Raw genomic sequence first — 9,415 nt, 5'->3', positions numbered from 1 at the left:
TAAAAATACAACGATGCCAGAAAAGATTATTGCACTTAGTATTATTGCACATGTGTGGATGTGTGTGTTTGATCAGTTAAAGTCTTTGTTGTGGAGTCTGACAGCAGTGGGGAGGAAAGACCTGCGAAATCTCTCCGTCCCACACCGTGGGTGCCGGACAGAATTCGCAGGTCTTGCAACTGACTTCCATGCGGATTTCTATAGGGTATATATTAAAATCACACATGAACACATTAAAACAGCCATTGTGAGAGTAAACAACATAAAGTTTTAAAAAATTGACAAAAATGTCCTCACTTTTGTCAATAAAACAGTTTATTCCATGGAGGCACGTGGCGTGCTCACGCTTTACCTGGAAATTGCGTCATTCCGGATACGCCCACTATCTTGACGTGTAGCAATGGGATCGAGATTTGGGTTCAGGATTTCGCGTGGACCAATCACTAAGCAGTGCGTGGAACACGGTGGGCAGGCTCTAGCGTTACATTGGGACCAGTCGTCAAGACGGTGGAAAGTAATTACCGGAAGCTTAGAGGTGTCTCCTTCATAACAAGAGCACATAACTAGTTCAGCTCCTTTAATCAATAACACCAACTTTATACGACCCCCCCTGCGAAATTAGAAAATGTCAATGATAACAATTTTAATATATAAATATAAATGTGTTCTTTATTTCCAATTCAATCAACTGTAGGGAAAAACTAATAACTTGCGCTCGGTCGCTTTATCGTCAGTCTTCGATTGGTTTTCATCCCAAAAGGTAACCGGTTACAGTATACTTGGTTTTAAGTAACTTGACCACAGTTTTTCTCCCGGTCGCGGCTTCAGTGGATCCAATGAGGTGACGCCGCGTTCCGGGCCCGACAACTGAGAACAAGCCGGTGATAAGGGGAACCAAAACTACCGAGTGTGACAACAAAGAAGCTCTGAATAAAGATACCAACCGAGAAACTAACCTCAGAACCCGCCTGGAAAAGCACAGTATGTTGGTGTCTTTCACTTTTATTTGTGCCGACTGAAGACTGATTAAATGCTAGCGCTGTAGCATTATATCGATAAATGTATGCTTTTATAGTGATGGTTTTGCAGACAGTATACTAGCTAACTGTAGCCTTCAACTTCTGTTAGTGGTCTTTGTATCAGCGTATCGGTACTTTTGTTTAGAGCGTACACTTCTGGTCCAGCTGCACTTGAGTAGACCGTTTACTGGTGTGTATCTCACCTGGCTCTGTAATAGTCAGGGGCGTGTTGGTCATCTTATCGTTAGCCAGCACGTATAGAGGTTCGGAAAAGCTAAAAAAGTGGTGGCGTATTAATATGTAATAAAATGAAAAAGTAAGGCTTTCTGGTGTACATCCGTTTTTCATTCATGTGTCATATCTCGATGGGTACTAGAAGTTTCTATTCGTGTTCCTTTTTGTTTTCTCCCTTTAACAAAAGCATTGTGCAGGTACTCGGTGTGGATCTGAAGCTGTGGCTTCAGCACACTGTTTGATAATGCTATTAATGCCACGTGTTCAGAATAGTGTATGCCTAAGTAGGTGGAATCAGGTGCAATACATGTTTTTCATATCCTTAAGCCAAGGTCATCACCTGGCGAGGACACATTAAAACTTTTGGACTGTTGTTTAAAAACCGACACGCAGCAGATAAAACAAGTCTGTTTTATCAAGACATATACTCTACACTTGAAAAACGTTCAAGAAAAGTATAGGATAAATGAGCAAAAGAACATCTTAAAGCTTATGTGAGGATACTTGTTAGGACCAGCTAGGGTATATATCAGTTCTGCTAATGCCTTTATTTTTTTACTAAAATGTTTCCCTTTTCTGATTTTTACAGCTCGTGATGGAGGGTAGAAAGCTGGTGCCGGCTGCTCTCTTCTGTCTTGTTCTGGCAATGTTCCCTTCTCACATAGGTAACATAATAATTTAGCTTGACTTTTCTTCTGGTACTTACGGTTAACAGTAACCATAGGTTACTGGTAAAAGCAGCACAGTTTGAAACATGGTCTCATTGATGAACACATGCAGTGGAATAGAAAAAGTACACTGTAGGTAGGTGTTAGCTGTCTGCCTGCTTTACTAAACAATTGATCTTTTTGTCTCCAGTGACCGTGGCTGTCATGTCAGTTGACCTGGGCAGCGAGTGGATGAAAATAGCAATAGTTAAACCTGGCGTGCCAATGGAGATTGTTCTAAACAAGTGAGAGCACATTCCCAAATAGAGAAAATGGCACCATTGCGTTCCTTATTTCTTGTATATGCTCAAAAATAGAAGAAAAGCATGCGTTGCTACCATTGTATGTATTGTCTTTTCCATCAGGGAGTCGAGGAGGAAAACACCCACAGTTGTATGTCTCAAGGAGAACGAGAGACTTTTTGGAGACAGTGCAATGGGAGTAGTAAGACTTCTTCTAAAATTTCCAAAATTGACTTAATCGGCTAAATCACAACTGCATATTCAGATATTGCCATGTATGCTGTTAATGTTTCCATGCTTTGTACCACATTTCAGTCCGTCAAGAACCCCAAAAGTGTTTATAGACATCTCCAAAGTCTCCTGGGTAAAAAGCATGAGAACCTCCAGGTGGCACTCTACCAGAAACGTTTTCCTGAACACCATCTGCAGGAGGACCCAGTGAGAGGCACTGTCCACTTTAAAAACTCAGAGTGAGCCTCTTTATGTGCTACCTTGTTTTTATTTATTCACTACACATTCACGCATATTCATATTACAAAATCTGTATACACTAGGAACAGATGTAAAGTAAACACCAAAAGTGTGTTATTGTGTGCTACCAGAGTGGCTTCACAGCTTTGACATTGATTCTTGGATCTCTGGAATTTCACTGGTCAATGCCATTCCTCCAGAAATTATTACCCGATTTTGTGTTTTGTTGTTGAGAGTTCTGCCTAACACAGGGGTGGGCAATTCCAGGCCTCGAGGGCCGGTGTCCTGCAGGTTTTAGATCTCACCTTGGATAAACACACCTGAATCACATGATTAGTTCATTACCAGGCCTCTGGAGAACTTCAGGACATGTTGAGAAGCTAATTTAGCCATTTAAATCAGCTGTGTTGGTTCAAGGACACATCTAAAACCTGCAGGGACACCGGCCCTTGAGGCCTGGAGTTGCCCACCCCTGGCCTAACACATCAGTCCAGAATTTTACCGATGTTATTAATCGGTTATTACCAGAAACACAACACTCTCCTAGTCAGGCTCACCTAAGTGCATTATGTTTCTGTCAGAGAAATGCAGTACACACCAGAGGAGCTCTTGGGGATGGTCCTTAATTACTCTCGTGGACTGGCTCAGGACTTTGCAGGTTAGTTTGCTTGACGCAGATGATGTATCATTGTGAGGCATGTTCACATATGTTCAGGACATATTAAAAAAAACAAACATTCTCTTCAATTCACAGAACAGACAATCAAAGATGCAGTGATCACTGTCCCAGCCTTCTTCAACCAGGCAGAGCGCAGGTCAGTCCTGCATGCTGCACACATTGCAGGTCTAAAGGTCCTTCAGCTCATCAATGACAACACGGCTGTGGCCTTAAACTATGGGGTCTTCAGGAGGAAAGATATTGACAGCACAGCTAAGGTAAAGGTTCAAGCTTTATACCTAAATACATGCATTAACTCTCATCCTACCAACACATTTTACATACGTGGACTACCAACTGGCGATCTCTGCGGACACTGTAAATAAGCAATCATAACCAGCAACTACTCTTCGAGTAGATCTTCCTACATTCAGCAATTGGAGTTTTCCTCACTTGCAGAAAGATCCTTATTCCTCAGATTGGAGCTTGTATTGTGTCGTGATCATGTCAGATTCGTCTCTCATGCTTTAGCTTTCAGGTACACTAGATTTAGCAACATCTCCAATTTTATGACAACTTGCAGTCTGGAAAATTCCCTTTCCATTTGATTTGATTTCATTTATTTCATAAAACTTTATTAATCTCAGAAAAAGTCTGACTACAGGGCTGATTGATCAGAGGTGATATTTGATGTTGTTTAAAAATGTGATGAGTGATTACAAACTGCTGAAAGCCTGATCTCGTTCCCTTCCAGCATGTGATGTTTTATGATATGGGCTCTGGCAGCACCACTGCCACAATCGTTACCTATCAGACTGTCAAAACCAAGGAGTCCGGGACTCAGCCCCAGTTACAGATCCGAGGTGTTGGGTGAGTCCATTGATCCATGCAGCGGCACTGCCACTGACAGAGAAGCAGCTATTAGAGTTGATTCTGATAATGGTCGAACAAGAAAAAAACTTGGATATACCTAAACTAAAGGAGTTTGGAACTAGAGTAGAATAGAATAAACCTTTATTATCCCACGGATAAGAAATTTCGGTGTTACACAGCTCTTATAGCAAGGGGAATATAAAATATAAAAAGAAGACACAAAATGGTCCTCTATACATAAGCAACTGAAGTTCGTATATACAGGTAACAAAAATTGTATGGAGATGCGTACAAAATGTACAGGGATATGTATAAAATGTACAGTGGTCATCTTACTCACTAGTTTGTTTGTTCAAAGGATGTTAAACTGTGTTATAAACTACCTGCTTAAAATGTAATTCAAAGATTACGAAATATTTTTTGTTGACTCTCTCATTCTATAAGCCTGATCACAGTCTAAGTTGCAGCTATAACAAGAATGCCAAATGCAGACACAAAACTTGCCTCTTATTTTATTATCTTAACAAAGATACACGTTCTATGTACAGTCCAGTAAGCTATCTGGGTATAGTTTTTGACTGTATATGAAATACTGCATTCATACTTCTGATCATTTTACTTCCACTTAACGTTAATAACCACCTGTTTATTTGGCGTCAGTGGGAAGTTTTTCCTTCCCCATGACGCTAAAGTGCTTGCTCACAGGGATTCGTCTGATTGTTCAGTTTTTCTGTGATATTGTAAGGTTTTTACCTTACAAAGTCCAAAAAGACATAGATGAGCGAGTTTGGTGTCGAAGTATAGAGTAGGTATGGCTGTTACTTATCTGCTGCATGGAAACAGGACAGTACTGTTTCCATTGTACGCCTCTGATTTCCAGTATATCTGCCATCTGCAGAAGTTCTCTGACACCGCAGTGGCAGGAGTTGGAATACAGGGAGCTGGTGCTTCATGCGTTTGCTTGTTTATCATGTTGTAGCTGTTACTAACTAGAAAGGGTTTTGTATTTGTTGGTCAGTATTAAAACTATTAAATTGTAATTTGCTCTATAAAATAACTGCCTACTTTACATCCATCCAGACTAAAGTGTGCAAATGTGTTCTAACTTAAGGTTTGATCGGGGTTTGGGGGGCTTTGAGATGGACCTGCGACTTCGTGACCACCTGGCCAGACTGTTCAATGAGCAAAAGAAGAGCAAGAAAGATGTGCGGGAAAATCACCGGGCTATGGCCAAGCTTCTCAAAGAAGCTCAGAGGCTCAAGACTGTGCTGAGTGCAAATGTAGACTTCATGGCCCAGGTGAGTCCAGAGACAGGAACTTCAAGCACTCACTCCGTCTTACCGGTTGCGTATGTCATTGTAATGGTCTATGTTGTAGCTAAAGTCACTGTGATAAACTGCAACACATGAAAACGCTTTGCCAGAATCTCAAAATCTGAAATCCACACTGCACTCTTAAACTCGCAGAAATCTTGCACTTTCTTACTTTATCTTTTTTTCTTTTTTTAAATTACCCAGGTGGAAGGTTTAATGGATGACATTGACTTCAAAGCTAAGGTGACCAGGAGTGAGTTTGAAGAACTGTGTGCTGATCTGTTTGAAAGAGTGCCTCGGCCAGTGCAGGATGCCCTGACTGCTGCAGAGATGAAACTGGTCAGTATGCTCAACGTGACAGGATGTGGGCGGATTTGGCTCCAAACATGGGATACAACAACAGAATTAGAAGTTCTGTCATCACCAGACTATTAGACGTTTTATGTTTGTGACAACAGGAGGATATTGAGCAGGTGATTTTAGTAGGAGGCTCCACTCGTGTGCCAAAGGTCCAGGAAGTGCTCCTTAAAGCTGTGGGCAAGTAAGTGTTGTCCATAGAGATGTTTCCATCATTCTCAAAATTTTAATTTTCCAAACTATACTAAGTTTGTTTTCTCTACGTGCAGAGAGGAACTGGGGAAGAACATCAATGCAGATGAGGCAGCAGCCATGGGTGCAGTGTACCAGGCCGCTGCCCTGAGCAAGGCTTTTAAGGTCAAACCTTTCTTGGTTCGAGATGCAGCTGTTTTCCCCATTCAGGTCAGCATTCAGGTCCTCTGCTGCCTCAAACTGAGTGCATCATGAGTACAATCATACTTAACTGAGCTTTGATTAGTCTGATTAGAGTAATGGGAAATTCAGAGTAAAATCCATGTCAACACTGACTGCGTGGCATGTCATTGTATTAGGTGGAGTTTACCCGGGAGGTGGAGGAGGAGGAAGGTGTCAAAACCTTGAAACATAACAAACGCATCCTGTTCCAGAGGATGGCAACCTACCCCCAGCGCAAGGTCATTACATTCAACCGTTACAACGATGACTTTGTTTTCAACATCAACTACGGTGACCTCAGCTTCCTCAGTCAGGAAGAACTCAGGTTGGAACTCTTTGAAAAATACTATGAAATGAGGTTCATTTTAACAGTTTATGGCAAAACCCCATAAAAAGAAGATATTTAAATGTATTCCATCCCATCAGTGTGTGCCCTCACGCTTTAATTGGATGTAAGTGTAAGGCAAAACTGTGTGCTTCTTGCTCGTGTGTCACAGTGTGTTCGGCTCTCTGAACCTGACCACAGTCAAGCTGTCTGGAGTGGGGAGTAGTTTTCAGAAGCATGCAGATGCAGAGTCGAAAGGAATTAAAGCCCACTTCAACATGGATGAAAGTGGAGTGCTCCTGCTAGACCGGGTCAGTTAAACTAACATGAGCTGCCTCACGACAGTCACTTATTCAAGTTCTGCCTTCTCCTCCTGGCAGAGTTTCAACAAAGCATTTCACTACTGTACTATCATTTGCAACTACTATTAAAAGAAGATAACTGTGCTTGTGGATTTCCTTTTTTTTAATCTTTGGCTGTAATGTTGGTAATTAGGATTGATGAATTTCAAGCCAAAACATTGGACTCCAAATGTGAAATCCAAACATGGGAGGATTGACGTTCCATGCTCACATAACAGCTTTCAGTGTTAATGGAAAAACTTTGTGTGATATTTAAGCAAACCGATGTTTAAAAAAATGTCATTTTCATACACAGGTGGAGTCTGTCTTTGAGACTGTGGTAGAGGAGAAAGAGGAGGAATCAACATTAACTAGTAGGTTTCTTGCAAACATAAGCTAGTGCTTGAATCCATTCTCAACTCATACTGCTAACATGAGGGGACTAACCCCAGACTGATATCTTGTGATGAAACTTTGACTGCAGCCAGACATCAAGTTAAAGCTGACACAAGCATCTGACACTGTTACATAAAAAGCTCTCTACTACAAAGTAGCAAAATGTAGCTTGACAGAGAAGTTAAATTGTTGGATTCTTGCTGATGTTTAGCACATAAGTTGATTAAGGCTCTGTGCCCTGTACTTTCTGCTTCCTGCCTTATTTGCTCATTATGCTAATGTGATAGCTAGTATTTAGTCACAGCTCGGACTCCTTTGGTGTCAGTAACAGTAACTGTTCAAAATTATTAGCGCTAAGACCAGCTTTATCAGTTGCAGTCATAGCAGAGGAGTTTATGCACTCCAGCAGCCAGGTCATTTTTAATTAAAAAGTTAATCGTCTTAAATATTTTTGATGTTAAGATAAAAATTAATACGTTTACTTTTATTGAGTGACCTAAAGTCTGTTATAGAATAACTGCAAACACTTGTAGATAAGAACCCTTGTTCCTTGGCGACTCACTGCTCTTGTCCATCATTAACTCCTTTTTTTTTTTTTTTCCCCCCACTCACTTATGTTTCACTACTTCTGTTATGCAGCACACAGGAAGTTCTGCTCGTTTTGATTGATTTGACATCGTATGTGCTTTTGCAATGGCCTATATTGTAGAGCGTGTGAGTTGTCGTATTTAACTGAGGGAACGATTTGCTGTCTTCCAGAACTCGGTAACACCATTTCCACTTTGTTTGGAGGAGGATCGTCAGAACCTGCTCCAAATGTAACTGAACCTGTTCAGGTAACGTCACCTATCCAAAGCAATACATGCTGGTCTAGGAATGTTAATACCTTCTTGCCAAGTGTGATTTAACTTTACCATTATATAAAGAACATAAATGATTGTCCAACACTGAGCAAAGGGTCGGCATGGCATTGGCTCTTGATTTGTTGTGCCTAGGATGAGGAGGAAGTACCTCCAGAATCTGGGAAGGACAGCAAGGATGAGGACGGCAAGGATGAGAATCACAAAGACAAGGCTACCAATGAGAAACCCAGTGATTCAGAGAAAAATTCAAGTGAAGACAAAAACCAAGAAAAAGCCAAAGAGGCAGGAAGCACGACCGAGGCCAAGGTAAGAGCTTCATTTATAATACTCTGTGAAATGCCTCGGTCTGAATTCAAATGCTGACATTTATCTGCCTGTGCACCTTTTTAAAATTTTGTGTAGTGTTTGGTGAAAATGTATATTCATGAGAGATTAGCCTTCACAAAGCTGTTATTGATATTACCCATCTGTCTCCTGGCGAAGGAGGAAAAAGACGGAGACAAATCTGTAAACACTGATGTGGAGAAGAAGTCCAGACCTCAGAAAAAGAGCAAAATCTCTGAAGAAATCACACTGGAACTCCTTATCCATGACATTGTTGATCCCACGGCCGATGACCTGACATCCTCTAAGAAAAAGTACAGCTTGATTTTCATTTATTTTCTGTTTTGGTTTCCTGGTTTTCTCAGCTAAAGGAGTCTTTGTGTGATTTCAGACTGCAGGATTTGACAGACCGAGATCTGGCCAAACAGGAACGAGAGAAAACACTCAACAGCTTGGAAGCTTTTATATTTGAGACACAGGTAAACAACACGAACATCCTGTGTGTACCTGTTTATGTTTATTTATTTACTGCAAGTGTTTTCTATCTGACATTCACACAGAAATACCCCAGCCCTCCCTCTCCCTGGCCATCACCCAGGAACTTTGATTCCAAACTTTTTTGTGTTAGGGAATGGCGACATGAAGGCTGAAAACCTGTTAGCTTTTGGACCTTCTGATACTGAGCTAGGTCCGGAAGGGCTGAAGAAAGCTTGCTGGAAGTGATGTTGTAGTTCATGGGCTGATGGTTTTGCTTCTGCTGTTGAGAACATCACTCTCTATAGGGAGTGCAGAATTATTAGGCAAGTTGTATTTTTGAGGAATAATTTTATTATTGAACAACAACCATGTTCTCAATGAACCCAAAAAACTCATTAATA

At 41.1% G+C, this 9,415-nt stretch overlaps 1 protein-coding gene across 1 annotated transcript in view; it reads left to right on the top strand.

The window, feature by feature from the left end:
- The first annotated feature begins 661 nt into the window (after nucleotides 1-661).
- The window catches only part of hyou1 (hypoxia up-regulated 1), a 30,259-nt gene continuing 21,505 nt past the window's right edge, over nucleotides 662-9,415 (top strand). Inside the window, exons 1-19 of the mRNA XM_005949367.3 lie at nucleotides 662-981; nucleotides 1,843-1,918; nucleotides 2,112-2,205; nucleotides 2,326-2,404; nucleotides 2,518-2,672; nucleotides 3,255-3,331; nucleotides 3,428-3,609; nucleotides 4,086-4,201; nucleotides 5,316-5,502; nucleotides 5,722-5,856; nucleotides 5,976-6,058; nucleotides 6,144-6,276; nucleotides 6,426-6,613; nucleotides 6,786-6,924; nucleotides 7,271-7,328; nucleotides 8,110-8,186; nucleotides 8,346-8,519; nucleotides 8,697-8,851; nucleotides 8,929-9,016. Coding sequence (XP_005949429.1) covers nucleotides 1,849-1,918; nucleotides 2,112-2,205; nucleotides 2,326-2,404; nucleotides 2,518-2,672; nucleotides 3,255-3,331; nucleotides 3,428-3,609; nucleotides 4,086-4,201; nucleotides 5,316-5,502; nucleotides 5,722-5,856; nucleotides 5,976-6,058; nucleotides 6,144-6,276; nucleotides 6,426-6,613; nucleotides 6,786-6,924; nucleotides 7,271-7,328; nucleotides 8,110-8,186; nucleotides 8,346-8,519; nucleotides 8,697-8,851; nucleotides 8,929-9,016 — 2,190 coding nt within the window. The 5' untranslated portion in view covers nucleotides 662-981; nucleotides 1,843-1,848. The remainder of the gene's footprint in view (nucleotides 982-1,842; nucleotides 1,919-2,111; nucleotides 2,206-2,325; nucleotides 2,405-2,517; nucleotides 2,673-3,254; nucleotides 3,332-3,427; nucleotides 3,610-4,085; nucleotides 4,202-5,315; nucleotides 5,503-5,721; nucleotides 5,857-5,975; nucleotides 6,059-6,143; nucleotides 6,277-6,425; nucleotides 6,614-6,785; nucleotides 6,925-7,270; nucleotides 7,329-8,109; nucleotides 8,187-8,345; nucleotides 8,520-8,696; nucleotides 8,852-8,928; nucleotides 9,017-9,415) is intronic.

The sequence above is a fragment of the Haplochromis burtoni genome, unplaced genomic scaffold, assembly GCF_018398535.1.
Source record: "Haplochromis burtoni strain Fernald_Lab_line unplaced genomic scaffold, NCSU_Asbu1 Contig_589, whole genome shotgun sequence".
Taxonomy (NCBI): Eukaryota; Metazoa; Chordata; class Actinopteri; order Cichliformes; family Cichlidae; genus Haplochromis; species Haplochromis burtoni.
This window is presented reverse-complemented; position numbering and strand designations above follow the sequence as displayed.